Below are 17,278 nucleotides of genomic sequence, written 5' to 3'. Positions count from 1 at the left end.
CACTCATAAGAGAATATTAGTCCCATGGGCACTGGTTGTGATCCTAATTCTTATTTCTCTCTGCAAGGGGAAGCACATTGTATCCAGCTGCTGGGGAAATAATACTTTATTATTTTTTTTTTCTACTGCTCTGTTATCTCGTATTAATATTACTTGAAATGATGATTCTGCCATGAAAGACCTTTGCCGGCATTTCCTGTTATATGGTGACAACACTATGTTCTTGTCTCACAGTTGTGTACCTGTGTTGTCACTCTTATCACACAGGTTTCCGATGGAAAATACAAGGGATGATTTCAACACCCATGATGCAGACATGTTCTGCTGTTGACAGTCAGGAAACCTGCCCTGAGAAATGCCATACAGTCATGGTTGGAGTATATGAATGTAGAAAACACAGCACTGAGATGCAACAAGGATTTTTTTTTTCTTGTTTCGTTTTTTGAATGGCAGTGGCTTGTGGTACACAGTGCTTTTAGGAGGAAATATAATTAATTTAGGATTTACATATACTTTGAGGCCTTGTTCACACTGTGGGGTTGATTTACAAAAACTGGTGCAAACAGAATCTGGTGCAGCTGTGCAAAGTAAACAATCAACTTCTAGGTTTCCGCTCACATTCACATTGGTCCCATTTGACATGTGATTTGAGATGTCAAATCAGAGGCAATTGCACGTCTGAACTTTGCGGCTTCGCACCGATTCCCAAAAGTAGTTTCTGTACTACTTTTGGCGACTTCGGGGGCGATTTTAATAGACATCTGTGCAGGAACCCACACAAGTGTCTGTGAAATTGCACCTGAAATCAGACTGAAATGCAGGTTTGTTCAGCTGAACTCTCACTATTTGAAACCCACATTCAATGTGAACCTAGGCTTATTGTCAAAGCTTAATTGAACAAGCTGAAGTTAGAAGCTGATTGGCTACTATGCACAGCTGCACCAGATTCTGTGTGCTCCAGTTTTTGTAAATCTTCCCTGAGTGTTGCGGTAATAAACAGTAAAACATAATGCGGGGTGATAAACAAACGTGTGTCTTGATGCTATTCATTTACCATGCATTGCCACACACATTATTTACAGTAGTGGGCAACACCAATGCATTTCACCATAATGCACAGTAATGCTCTGTGCTAACACAGGTGCATTTCAAGCATCAGTTTACAAGGTGAGGAGGACTGGCTGACTATATACAGAGTTGCATTACAGGGATCTGTGTATGTGGTCTGGCAGTCCTCCATGCCTTGCAGGCAGGAATGGGACAATGCTCATGTAGAAGTGGTGCCGCCTTCGGGTCTTTGTACATGGCGGTCAGTTAGCGCAGTCTGAGTTTTCTTTGGAAATCCATGCTGAATAATGGCATATGTTCAAAATCTTTTATTGTTAATTAAAACTGTAGACAGATGGCCAATTCTGTAAATTGTGTTTATCAGAGATAAAAACATGTGATTCTCTTTGCAATTTTTTTTTTTTTTTCCTTTGTGCACAATATTTCATTTTTTTTATATACATATAATAAAGAATTACATTGCAGTTCAAGTTAAACTTTCCCTGTTTTTTGGGTCAGTACTATTCTAATAATAATGCTTGCCACATGTGACAATTTGAAAGCAATCCCAAATATTTTTAATCAGCTTTTGAATGCCGAAGCAACCAAAATAAATCTTAGCAACCTACCACCAGCACAACCCGGAGTCAATAGAAAATGTTGGCGGTGGACTGCATTGATCAGTATGGCCCTGTATACAGTTAAAAGCTGCCTGAAATTTGTTGAAATATATAGCATGTGGACAGTATAAGTGTCAGTAGACTTTAAAGCGTATGTATGGACAATACTTTTTCTTTTTAAGTAGCGTAAGGATGGGTTAGTGCCTCATTGGGGCGATTTCAGCAAAGTTACAAATCTTGCACAGTTGTCACCACAAGTGACCCCATTTAGAAAGTTTGTTTTGGTTGAAGTACCTTAAGGCAGTGGTCCTCAACCCTGGCCTACAGGGCCCACTAACAGGCCAGGTTTGCAAGATAACTGAAATACATCCCAGGTGATATCATTTGCTGCTCAGTGATTGCAGTACTCTAGTCTGCATCTCCCCAAGGTAATACTTAAAATCTGGCCTGTTAGTGGGCCCTGAGGACCGGAGTTGAGGACCACTGCCTTAAAGTGTTCACCTTTTACAGAAAACCTAAAATGGGGACCCCACCACCCGGTCCCCTTTGTATTTGCCTCCCGGGATGCTGCGCTATCAGATCTCACACAGCTGGTCCAGTGGTCCATTAATTTTAAATCCCAGCTCTGCTCTCTCTTCTATGTGCAGCACTTTTGGAGTGGACCAGAGCAGTTCACTGTTCAAGTGTTGACCAATCAGAATTGTTCTGACAGTTCCGCATCGCCTGAGTTAAGTGCAGCAGGGGCTGAGGTAGGGAGGTTGTAGAGTGTTCACTTTTATTTTTTCTGGACAGGTGAACTAACACTGTAATCTGTATTGATACCTGTCTCCTGTAATCTGCAGAGCAGCATTTTGAGTGGGAAGAGAGGAGGGAGCAAAGGTGTCTTCATCAGTTTGCTGCTTCTCCTTAATGTCTGATCACGGACTGGGGAAGGAGTTTTTAGTAAGGAGGAAGAATTTCATCATCATTTTTTACCTATAGGTGGTCACTAAAACAAATGAGTACCTTAATCATCATTTCAAGGAGGGAAGGTTGTTGATTTGTACAAAATAATGAAGCCTGCAACTATACGTGTAACGTAGAACATACATGTGGGACGGCATACAGATCAGATCCTGATTTGGTCACCACAATTGATACGCATCTAAGTGTTCTACCTACGGCTAAATGGCATTTGCCTTTGCATACAATTTGATTACAGTAAAAACTTGAAAGGCAGGAAACACACATCTTACATATTACAATAACTTTAAAAAAAATCACTCTTCCAAAGCTCGAGGGTTGGGCAGTGTGCTGGTTAAACGTGTACATCAATTATTTCTAGCCTTCTCCTACAGTGGATATAGAAAACCATCACCCCCCTTAAAAAAAATTTAAAACGTTGCTTTGCAGCCTGAAATGAAGAACCACACAGTTTTTGTTTTATCCAGCTGTATTTACTCAATGTAACTTATAACTTCCAAGTGAAAGATATAACACCAACGTGTCAGGAAATAAAAATTAAAAAAACAGAATCACTGAGTTGGAAAAAGGATCACCCCCCCCCCGCCCCCCCTTTCTAAAAATGACTTGTAAACTCAAATCAGGTGTAGCTTATCACCTTCTCAATGGCACACAAAGCCTTTTGTCTTTCAATTGTGATCAGCTGTGGTCATTGTGATTAGCTCAGCATGAAAAGGGCTGTCTTGGAGCATTCCAGTCCCTGGTAGTGCAACTGAAACAAACAAAAATAATAAACCGCTGGCACACAAAGGGGAAGATTAGTATCACCTGGGACTAGAACCTGTGTCACTGGACAAAAAACCAACAACCAAAATGATCGGCCTGAGGAAGGAGCGCATGCTCTGAGAACGCGTCGCCGGCGCCATGACGTAAGCACGCTCCCGGAAGTGACGACGGATCGTCATCTGAGTGCCCTCGGACCAGGAAGTGCGGCCAGTCACCATTCACAGCCTGCCTACCGTTACCTCTCCAGCCATCCTGATCCTCACCGGAGTGTTTGCTATGAGCCTTATGTTTTATTACCTTTGTGAGTATCCCCTTTACCATTGATCTTACCGAATAAATCTCAAGTTATTGCACTTAGAGTGGCGCCTGTGTTTCTCCTTTTGAAGCAAACAAACCACTATGTTTGGTAAGGCACTGTCAAAATATCTCAAGGATAAAGTTGTGGACAGGAACAAGCCAGGAGATGGGATAGAAAACAATTTCAAAGGCTTTATCAATGCCTAGAAGCACAGTGAAATCTATTATTAAAAAGCGGAAGGTATTTGGCATGACAGACCCTCCCTGGATCAGGACGTTGCTCCAAACTAGCCAGGAGGAAACTGGTCAGAGAGTCTACCAAGAGGCCTACAGCAACTCTGAAGCAGTTGCAGGAATTTATGATAAAGAATGGTCATTGTGTGCATGTGACAACAATATCACAAATTCTCCTCAAATGTGGCTTGTATGGGAGGGTTGCAAGAAAAAATGTCACTCCTCAAGAAAAGCCACATGCATTCACGACTGACCTTTACCACAATGCACATTGAAGATTCTGAGGCCACATGGAAAAAGGTGTTATGGTCAGATGAGACCAAAATTTAATTGTTTGGCCTCAACACCAAACCATATGTCTGGCGGAAATCAATACAGCTCACCATCCAAATAACACCATTCTCGACAGTAAAGCAAGAAGGTAATAATATCCTGATTATGGGGGGGGGGGGGTGTTTCTCTGCAGCAGGGACTGGAACACTTGTCAGGATAGAAGGAAAAATGGATGGGGCAAAATACTGTCATTCTTAAGGAAAACTGCTGCCCTCTGCTAGAAAGTTGTCATTGGGAAGAAGGTTTACCTTCCAACGTGACAATGACCCAAAGTATACAGCAAAAATGACCACACAGTGGTTGAAGGAGAAAAAGGTGAATGTCCTTGCATGGACTAGTCAGAGCCAAGACTTAAACCCCATTGAAAATCTGTGGAATGACTTGAAGACTGCAGTCCACAAACTGTCACCATCAAATTTAACTGAACTTGAGCAGTTCTGCAAAGAAGAGTGGGCAAATATTGCAAAGTCTGGATGTGAGAAGGTAATAGAGACGAATCCCAACAGACTAATGGACGTAAAGGTGGTTTAATAAATATTTAATAAATCTGATGCAAGAGAGTAATCCTTTTTCCAACTCAGTGATTTTCTGACTTGTTGGTGTTCTATCTTTTCACTTGGATGCTATGAGTTGTAAATACAGCTGGATAAAACAAAAACGCTGTCCGTCTTCACAACAAGATGTGATTATTTTAAAGGGGGGGTTGATTATTTTCTTTACCTACTGTATTAATCTGAACAATCTTGAAGTTTAACTTACTTTGTGAAGATCCCCAGGCATGTCCTTCATTGAATTGGGACACGTTTTCACTATGCCCTGTGATTAGGCACTGCTGTGTCCCACATTTCACAGAGCCTGCCTTCTGAACTACAGAGGTGCTGAGAAGAGTTTCAGAAGGGGAAGTTAATACAGGATTCACTGTTTGCAGGCAGCAGTGTACCATGGGATATGTAGTCCTTTGAGATTGAGGCAAAGCATGCAGGGAATCCAGAAAGTTGTGAAAAGAACTGGCCAGCAGACAGGCAGCAGGAAAGGAGATTTTTCAAGTAAACTTATATTGGATTGTTAAATCATTTTTGTTTTGCTATTCGGCGGATAACACACAATTTTTTTTTTCTTTTTCATAGAGTTATTGTAAAATCTCCTGTTTTTTTTTGCAAATAACAAACATGTTATACTTGCCTCCTCTGTGCAGTTGGTTTTGCACAGGGAAGCCTGAATCCTCCTCTTCTAGGGTCCCTCTTTGCTGCTCCTGGCCCCTCCCTCCTGTTGAGTGCCCCCCACAGCAAGCAGCTTGCTGCAGCTCCGTGTGTCCACTCAGAGGCAGGGCTGCTGTTTGGCCCCACCCCCTCTCTTGATTGGCCACAGCGGGAGCCAATGGTGCCACTGCTGTGTCTCAGCCAATCAGGAGGGAGAGTCCCGGATGGCTGAGGGACTCGTGGACATCGCTGGATAGAGTCGGGGGCACAAGTAAGTATTAGGGAGTGCTGGGGCAGCTGCTACACACACAAGGCTTGTCATCGTAATGCATAGATTGTAATAAGATAAAAAAAAAACTTTCTGACTTTACAACTCCTTTAATCACTTCTACAGATTGCTAAGGCCATGGATTAACATCAATTTGTAGTTAACAATTTAATTGCTCGGGTCACTGGGGATTTGCTATGGCATTGCTCGGGTCACTGGGGATTTGCTATGGCATTGGGCTGTGGTTAAACATATATAATATTGCTAGAAAAGCAATAAGAGCGTTTGTTGCTAGCCACTGAGGCAAAACACTGATAAAACTAAATCGCTGAGTGTTAGAATGACAAATGTGCCTGTTAGTGGTCCCCTAGAAAATCATTAGGATTTTCTTAGTGACAGATTGTACCAAAATGGGGGGACAAAATCACCCATGTGTCATTAGTCCTACAATGCTGATCTTAAAAAGTCAAAGTGTGTGCTGTGGTCAGAGGACTCCTTTAACCAATTTCCTGTCCAGCACATGTATATAAATGTCCTGCAAAGGATGCGGTCATACTGGGATCAGGGCTACACCTGCAGCAGCGGTCCTGCTATTGTTTTTTAGTGCCAGCAGTCAACTTTCCTGAAAAAGTGACCCAAGCGGCTTTACATTTCTCCTGTATCACTGTAAGTGGTTGGGTCAGCTGCCCACAGAGTGGATGGAGAAACATCCGTTCAGCTGCTTTGCAGGGGTGGGAAGATATAATAGACCTCTGATGTCTCCATAAAGAGTACCTGTCACTGTTATCGCAAAGGGTCTTGTTCACCCCTTGTGACAATAATAAAGTTGAATGAAAAAATAAATTAAAAAGTGTAAAAAAATAAATCTAAATAAAAAAAAAAAAAAATTTCAAGCAACCCCCTATGCTCGCTCATGTGCTCATACAAATGCGCACTTGGGTCTGGCACATTATATGTAAAACGTGATCACACCACATGTGTGGTATCACCATGAAAGCCAGACTGAGAGCGATAATTCTAGTTCCAGGGCTCACTTTAAACTCTACACTGGTAAACCTATAAAGCTACCTTCACACCTCTGTGTGTGGCTGTGGGTGCAGGAATCGCAGTCATACCGGCAACCACCCGCAGTAAAAACGCGCTGCTCTGTGAAAACGCGCAGGGCTGCTATTCTTTCTGAATGGCACCTCCATGCAATGTAAAGTCATGGTGCGGGAACTGCAGGGAAATTGCATGGTCACAATGATGATGTGATTTCCCTGCAGAATGCGTTTTAAGAAAGGGGCATGCACCTTTTTCTGCCGGAAATGCAGCTACTGCAGCCCATTAAAAATGAATAGGCTGTAGTGCCCATGCAAACACAGCCCACAGAAATGCACATAATTGAACCCAGGGTAAAAGTTTTTAAAGCACCACCAAGAGACAGTTTTAGATTTCTTAGTTTTTCGCACAATCTTAAATTTTGACATGTTTGGTAGCTATTTACTCGGCGCAAGATCATTTTTTTTTTTTTGTTGTACAAAAAAAAATTGAGTATTGTGTTTTCGGCACTAAAATTAATTATTGTGCGTTTTATTTTCTTAAAATTTGCATTTAATAACCTGTTGCGCAAATATCACGTTACATAAAAATTTGCATCGACCACCATTTTATTCTCCAGGTCTTCTGTTTGGAGGTTCTAATAACTTTCTAGCAAAAAAAAAAAAGTACATTTTTTACATGTGTACAAAAAAAAAAGGCAAAATTGCCCTGGACAGCAAGGGGTTAATGATGTAAATGTGTTTTTTTTTAATATATGCCTGGAGGTCAACTTTAATGTTAAGTTTGGCTTTGTATATAGAAATCCTTGTACACAGGGAGGGAGGATAGTGCATAGAAACCCTTCTACACAGAGCTTTGTACATAGAAATCCATGTACACAGGGAGGGAAGATTGTACATATAGAGCCTTGTACATAGAGATCCTTGTACACAGGGAGGGAGGATTCTACATATAGAGCATTGTACACAGGGAGGGAGGATAGTACATAGAAATCCTTGTACACAGGGAAGATGTTACATACAGAGCCTTGTACATAGAAATCCTTGTACACAGGGAGGGAAGATTCAACATAGAAATCCTTGTACACAGGGAGGGAAGATTCAACATAGAAATCCTTGTACACAGGGAGGGAGGATAGTACATAGAAATCCTTGTACACAGGGAGGTAGGATAGTACATAGAAATCCTTGTACACAGGGAAGATGTTACATACAGAGCCTTGTACATAGCTCAGACCATAGACAGCTCTGTGTATTGGTGACTCTCTCTAGGACCCAGAGGTGTGGTGTCAGCTCCTCCCTCCCGTTCACGCCCCAATTGCAAAGTCACACCCCTCTTCCTCGTGACACTGTGTCCTGGAACGCCCATCATGTCACATCAGCCCCACCCACAGCCCCTGGGCACGCCCCCCTTAGTGGCCGGGCCTGCGCTCAGTAGGTTGTCTCGGGGTTGCCGGGATGGCGTTCATGGAGAAGCCGCCGTCCAATAAGCTGTCTCTGGATGACACCGTACCGCTCACCGCTGTCATAGAGGCCAGCCAGAGCCTGCAGTCCCACACTGTGAGTGTGTATGTATATCTGTGTATGGAGTGTACTCCCTGTGTGTGTGATCTGCACCCTGTCCTCTACATTATACATGGAGGGTGTACACTATACATCACTGACACATGGAGGGTGTATACTATAGATCACTGACACATGGAGGGTGTATACTATAGATCACTGACACATGGAGGGTGTATACTATACATCACTGACACATGGAGGGTGTACACTATACATCACTGACACATGGAGGGTGTACACTATACATCACTGACACATGGAGGGTGTATACTATGCATCACTGACACATGGAGGGTGTATACTATAGATCACTGACACATGGAGGGTGTACACTATAGATCACTGACACATGGAGGGTGTACACTATACATCACCGACACATGGAGGGTGTACACTATACATCACCGACACATGGAGGGTGTACACTATACATCACTGACACATGGAGGGTGTATACTATACATCACTGACACATGGAGGATGTACACTATACATCACCGACACATGGAGGGTGTACACTATACATCACTGACACATGGAGGATGTACACTATACATCACTGACACATGGAGGGTGTATACTATACATCACTGACACATGGAGGGTGTACACTATACATCACTGACACATGGAGGGTGTATACTATACATCACTGACACATGGAGGGTGTACACTATACATCACTGACACATGGAGGGTGTATACTATAGATCACTGACACATGGAGGGTGTACACTATACATCACTGACACATGGAGGGTGTACACTATACATCACCGACACATGGAGGGTGTACACTATACATCACTGACACATGGAGGATGTACACTATACATCACTGACACATGGAGGGTGTATACTATAGATCACTGACACATGGAGGGTGTATACTATACATCACTGACACATGGAGGGTGTACACTATACATCACTGACACATGGAGGGTGTACACTATACATCACCGACACATGGAGGGTGTACACTATACATCACTGACACATGGAGGGTGTATACTATACATCACTGACACATGGAGGGTGTACACTATACATCACTGACACATGGAGGGTGTATACTATAGATCACTGACACATGGAGGGTGTATACTATACATCACTGACACATGGAGGGTGTACACTATACATCACTGACACATGGAGGGTGTATACTATACATCACTGACACATGGAGGGTGTACACTATACATCACTGACACATGGAGGGTGTATACTATAGATCACTGACACATGGAGGGTGTACACTATACATCACTGACACATGGAGGGTGTACACTATACATCACCGACACATGGAGGGTGTACACTATACATCACTGACACATGGAGGATGTACACTATACATCACTGACACATGGAGGGTGTATACTATACATCACTGACACATGGAGGGTGTACACTATAGATCACTGACACATGGAGGGTGTACACTATAGATCACTGACACATGGAGGGTGTATACTATACATCACTGACACATGGAGGGTGTACACTATACATCACTGACACATGGAGGGTGTACACTATACATCACTGACACATGGAGGGTGTATACTATGCATCACTGACACATGGAGGGTGTATACTATAGATCACTGACACATGGAGGGTGTACACTATAGATCACTGACACATGGAGGGTGTACACTATACATCACCGACACATGGAGGGTGTACACTATACATCACCGACACATGGAGGGTGTACACTATACATCACTGACACATGGAGGGTGTATACTATACATCACTGACACATGGAGGATGTACACTATACATCACCGACACATGGAGGGTGTACACTATACATCACTGACACATGGAGGATGTACACTATACATCACTGACACATGGAGGGTGTATACTATACATCACTGACACATGGAGGGTGTACACTATACATCACTGACACATGGAGGGTGTATACTATACATCACTGACACATGGAGGGTGTACACTATACATCACTGACACATGGAGGGTGTATACTATAGATCACTGACACATGGAGGGTGTACACTATACATCACTGACACATGGAGGGTGTACACTATACATCACCGACACATGGAGGGTGTACACTATACATCACTGACACATGGAGGATGTACACTATACATCACTGACACATGGAGGGTGTATACTATAGATCACTGACACATGGAGGGTGTATACTATACATCACTGACACATGGAGGGTGTACACTATAGATCACTGACACATGGAGGGTGTACACTATAGATCACTGACACATGGAGGGTGTATACTATACATCACTGACACATGGAGGGTGTACACTATACATCACTGACACATGGAGGGTGTACACTATACATCACTGACACATGGAGGGTGTATACTATGCATCACTGACACATGGAGGGTGTATACTATAGATCACTGACACATGGAGGGTGTACACTATACATCACTGACACATGGAGGGTGTATACTATGCATCACTGACACATGGAGGGTGTACACTATAGATCACTGACACATGGAGGGTGTACACTATACATCACCGACACATGGAGGGTGTACACTATACATCACCGACACATGGAGGGTGTACACTATACATCACTGACACATGGAGGGTGTATACTATACATCACTGACACATGGAGGATGTACACTATACATCACCGACACATGGAGGGTGTACACTATACATCACTGACACATGGAGGATGTACACTATACATCACTGACACATGGAGGGTGTATACTATACATCACTGACACATGGAGGGTGTATACTATACATCACTGACACATGGAGGGTGTATACTATACATCACTGACACATGGAGGGTGTACACTATACATCACTGACACATGGAGGGTGTATACTATAGATCACTGACACATGGAGGGTGTACACTATACATCACTGACACATGGAGGGTGTACACTATACATCACCGACACATGGAGGGTGTACACTATACATCACTGACACATGGAGGATGTACACTATACATCACTGACACATGGAGGGTGTATACTATAGATCACTGACACATGGAGGGTGTATACTATAGATCACTGACACATGGAGGGTGTACACTATAGATCACTGACACATGGAGGGTGTATACTATACATCACTGACACATGGAGGGTGTACACTATACATCACTGACACATGGAGGGTGTACACTATACATCACTGACACATGGAGGGTGTATACTATGCATCACTGACACATGGAGGGTGTATACTATAGATCACTGACACATGGAGGGTGTACACTATACATCACTGACACATGGAGGGTGTATACTATGCATCACTGACACATGGAGGGTGTACACTATAGATCACTGACACATGGAGGGTGTATGTACACTATAGATCACTGACACATGGAGGGTGTACACTATAGATCACTGACACATGGAGGATGTACACTATACATCACCGACACATGGAGGGTGTACACTATACATCACTGACACATGGAGGATGTACACTATACATCACTGACACATGGAGGGTGTATACTATACATCACTGACACATGGAGGGTGTATACTATACATCACTGACACATGGAGGGTGTATACTATACATCACTGACACATGGAGGGTGTATACTATACATCACTGACACATGGAGGGTGTACACTATACATCACTGACACATGGAGGGTGTACACTATAGATCACTGACACATGGAGGGTGTACACTATACATCACTGACACATGGAGGGTGTATACTATACATCACTGACACATGGAGGGTGTACACTATACATCACTGACACATGGAGGGTGTACACTATACATCACTGACACATGGAGGGTGTATACTATACATCACTGACACATGGAGGGTGTATACTATACATCACTGACACATGGAGGGTGTATACTATGCATCACTGACACATGGAGGATGTATACTATGCATCACTGACACATGGAGGATGTACACTATACATCACCGACACATGGAGGGTGTACACTATACATCACTGACACATGGAGGGTGTATACTATACATCACTGACACATGGAGGGTGTATACTATACATCACTGACACATGGAGGGTGTACACTATAGATCACTGACACATGGAGGGTGTACACTATAGATCACTGACACATGGAGGGTGTACACTATACATCACTGACACATGGAGGGTGTATACTATAGATCACTGACACATGGAGGGTGTATACTATAGATCACTGACACATGGAGGGTGTATACTATAGATCACTGACACATGGAGGGTGTACACTATACATCACTGACACATGGAGGGTGTACACTATACATCACTGACACATGGAGGGTGTACACTATACATCACTGACACATGGAGGGTGTATACTATACATCACTGACACATGGAGGGTGTACACTATAGATCACTGACACATGGAGGGTGTACACTATAGATCACTGACACATGGAGGGTGTACACTATAGATCACTGACACATGGAGGGTGTACACTATAGATCACTGACACATGGAGGGTGTATACTATACATCACTGACACATGGAGGGTGTACACTATACATCACTGACACATGGAGGGTGTACACTATAGATCACTGACACATGGAGGGTGTACACTATAGATCACTGACACATGGAGGGTGTACACTATACATCACTGACACATGGAGGGTGTACACTATACATCACTGACACATGAAGGGTGTACACTATACATCACTGACACATGGAGGGTGTATGTACACTATAGATCACTGACACATGGAGGGTGTACACTATAGATCACTGACACATGGAGGGTGTACACTATAGATCACTGACACATGGAGGGTGTACACTATACATCACTGACACATGGAGGGTGTACACTATACATCACTGACACATGAAGGGTGTACACTATACATCACTGACACATGGAGGGTGTACACTATAGATCACTGACACATGGAGGGTGTATACTATACATCACTGACACATGGAGGGTGTACACTATAGATCACTGACACATGGAGGGTGTACACTATAGATCACTGACACATGGAGGGTGTACACTATACATCACTGACACATGGAGGGTGTACACTATACATCACTGACACATGGAGGGTGTACACTATACATCACTGACACATGGAGGGTGTACACTATAGATCACTGACACATGGAGGGTGTACACTATAGATCACTGACACATGGAGGGTGTACACTATAGATCACTGACACATGGAGGGTGTACACTATAGATCACTGACACATGGAGGGTGTACACTATACATCACTGACACATGGAGGGTGTACACTATACATCACTGACACATGGAGGGTGTACACTATACATCACTGACACATGGAGGGTGTACACTATACATCACTGACACATGGAGGGTGTACACTATACATCACTGACACATGGAGGGTGTACACTATAGATCACTGACACATGGAGGGTGTACACTATAGATCACTGACACATGGAGGGTGTACACTATAGATCACTGACACATGGAGGGTGTACACTATAGATCACTGACACATGGAGGGTGTACACTATAGATCACTGACACATGGAGGGTGTACACTATAGATCACTGACACATGGAGGGTGTACACTATACATCACTGACACATGGAGGGTGTACACTATACATCACTGACACATGGAGGGTGTACACTATACATCACTGACACATGGAGGGTGTACACTATAGATCACTGACACATGGAGGGTGTACACTATAGATCACTGACACATGGAGGGTGTACACTATACATCACTGACACATGGAGGGTGTACACTATACATCACTGACACATGGAGGGTGTATACTATACATCACTGACACATGGAGGGTGTACACTATACATCACTGACACATGGAGGGTGTACACTATACATCACTGACACATGATATTCAGAAGCAGAACTATAGTCCTGTCTGCATGAAATATTTATCTAATCTTCCTCACAATAAATTAATTAGGGATAATGTTTCTATGGGGTGTGTGTGTATATATATATATATATATATATATATATATATAATGCTCCCCATAACATATCTGTCTCAGGGTATGTCTCTATAGTACATACATGTTTTGCACATCGTATTATACAGTATGTGAGCTTGTATGATGTACAGTATATAATACATACAGTATACTATATAGTATATACATATGATGTACAGTATATAATACATACAGTATACTATATAGTATATACATATGATGTACAGTACATTTATTATATACGTATGGCACACAGTACTTTATATGTTGTGTAGTTATGAAATGTAGAGTACATAATATATTGCATACAAATGACATACAGTATACTATATATACAAATGTACAGTACATTATACAATATATGGTAATGATGTTGCTAGTAATAAATCTGTCACCGTGTGTCTCTATAGGATATTCATAGAATGCGGTTTATTATGATCTCTTATAAATTGTTTATGTAATCTCTCTGTACTGTACACATACATGTACTGTATATACCAGGGGGTGTTTGAAATACATCTGGTGGTAATGGTAAGAAATGATAAAGAAGTTGAGAGTTTCTGATAATATATAGGTATATAAGATGTATACATGGGGAGCACATAGAATGTCTGTCTGTATGGGATAGATAATTACAGTACAGTTTGTCTTATCTCACAGATATAATCACAGGGTTTACTAATGTGTATATCTTTAATCTAACACTTAGTACATCCGTTATTTCATGGTCCAGCGGTGGTTCTAGTTTGTATATTTCAGGGCAGAATGAAGACATTTGCATACATTGCAGAGATATACAGCACATTTCCTGTATTTTATCCCTCTAAAGACCCCTCAAGTACAGAAGAATACCTGTTGATCTGCCAGAAATGTACCCCCCCTTCTCAATCCTGTTGTGGGGTGAAAACTCACAGCCTGTCCGGTGTCAGCCCTGCCCAGCTGTCTTTTGTGGAACTACTCAAACCTCTATTTTGTTCTTCACATCAGAAAATTGTTTTGTCGCCCTAAGATAAGAGCAAGGAGGGCTATTTAGGTTCCTTCACATAGATGTGCACAGGACAGCTCTGAATTTCTGGCAGGACCAACAAGCATTTTTTGTTCTCATTGAACATATATTACAAAATGCTTCCAACGGGAGCAAATACTGCGTGCTGTGGTGCATGAAGCACACATGCATTTTTAACATGTGTTTAAGATTTAAGATGCAGCGCAGCAAAACGTATAACATGCATTCTGTGCACTTCTGTATTGTGCAGTATATCACAGCGCAGTGATGTAGATAGGCCCATATTTTCAGGAGGGGTATAGGAACGCAGAGTCCAGATTTATATATTGTATACTGGGCCATGTAAAGCTGATATCCACATAGGATTTGTCAGAATGGAAACTGAAAGTACATTAAATAAAGTGAGAGTTGTGTGATGTGTACAGCATGATGGTGCTGGAGCTGTGAGGTATACAGAACAATAGTAGTGTAACTATGAGGGTTTACAAAGTATATAGGATACAATGCAGTGCTATAGTTATGAAGGTTGCGTGACATGTAAAGGATAATTATGTGAGGTATATGGGATAATGTTATTGTAGCTGTGAGGGTTGTGTGAGGTATATGGGATAATAGTATTGTAGCTGTGAGGGTTGTGTGAGGTATATGGGATACTAGTATTGTAGCTGTGAGGTATATGGGATAATAGTATTGTATCTGTGGGGGTTGTGTGAGGTATATGGGATAATAGTATTGTATCTGTGAGGGTTGTGTGAGGTATATGGGATAATAGTATTGTATCTGTGGGGGTTGTGTGAGGTATATGGGATACTAGTATTGTATCTGTGAGGTATATGGGATAATAGTATTGTAGCTGTGAGGGTTGTGTGAGGTATATGGGATAATAGTATTGTAGCTGTGAGGTATATGGGATACTAGTATTGTAGCTGTGAGGTATATGGGATACTAGTATTGTAGCTGTGAGGGTTGTGTGAGGTATATGGGATACTAGTATTGTATCTGTGAGGGTTGTGTGAGGTATATGGGATAATAGTACTGTATCTGTGAGGGTTGTGTGAGGTATATGGGAATAATGGGATACTATTATTGTAGCTGTGAGGGTTGTGTGAGGTATATGGGATACTAGTATTGTATCTGTGAGGTATATGGGATAATATAGTATTGTATCTGTTGGGGTTGTGTGAGGTATATGGGATACTAGTATTGTATCTGTGAGGTATACAGGATAATGGTACTGTATCTGTTAGGGTTATGTGAGGTATATGGTATTATAGTGCTTTAGCTATGAGGGTTGTATGAGGTATGTGGGGTAGTAATATTGTAGCTATGAGGGTTGTGTGAGGTATGTGGGATAATAGTATTGTATCTGTGAGGGTTGTGTGAGGTATATCTGTGAGGGTTGTGTGAGGTATATGGGATAGTAATATTGTAGCTATGGGGGGTTGTGTGAGGTATACAGGATAATAGTACTGTATCTGTGAGGGTTGTGTGAGGTATAGAGGATAATGGAGCTGTATCTGTGAGGGTTGTGTGAGGTATATCTGTTAGGGTTGTGTGAGGTATATGGGATAATAGTACTGTATCTGTGAGGGTTGTGTGAGGTATAGAGGATAATGGTGCTGTAGCTATGGGTATACAGAATGATATCTCTGTAGTTGTGATTTCTGCCTAGGCCCGCTCACACCTCTCTTCTGGGTCCTGTTGGTTACCATCCCTTCCATATGAGATTATGATGTACAATTTGTATCACAGCACATCGTATTGTACATTTGTTCTGTGGTAGCTGAGCTGAATTTCTTTGCTTGTTTTTCCTTTTTGAATTTTAATTTCCTTGATGAAAAAATAAATAAATAAAAGTGGTTTCCTGGTAGGTCTGAAAGGTCAGAAGAAGTACTTATTTGAAAAATTGTCAGCACAACAACCAGGCAGC

The 17,278-nt window shown here is 42.1% G+C and overlaps 1 protein-coding gene across 2 annotated transcripts in view; it reads left to right on the top strand.

The window, feature by feature from the left end:
• Window positions 1-8,173: 8,173 nt before the first annotated feature.
• The window catches only part of PXK (PX domain containing serine/threonine kinase like), a 174,724-nt gene continuing 165,619 nt past the window's right edge, over window positions 8,174-17,278 (top strand). For both annotated transcript variants that reach the window (XM_082265566.1, XM_082265567.1), the window contains exon 1: window positions 8,174-8,326. In XM_082265566.1, coding sequence (XP_082121692.1) covers window positions 8,225-8,326 — 102 coding nt within the window. In that variant the 5' untranslated portion in view covers window positions 8,174-8,224. The remainder of the gene's footprint in view (window positions 8,327-17,278) is intronic.

The sequence above is a fragment of the Pelophylax lessonae genome, assembly GCF_965119305.1.
Source record: "Pelophylax lessonae genome assembly, chromosome: 8".
NCBI classification, from domain to species: Eukaryota; Metazoa; Chordata; class Amphibia; order Anura; family Ranidae; genus Pelophylax; species Pelophylax lessonae.
Note: the sequence above shows the minus strand (reverse complement) of the source record. Positions and strands in the feature narration are given on the sequence as shown.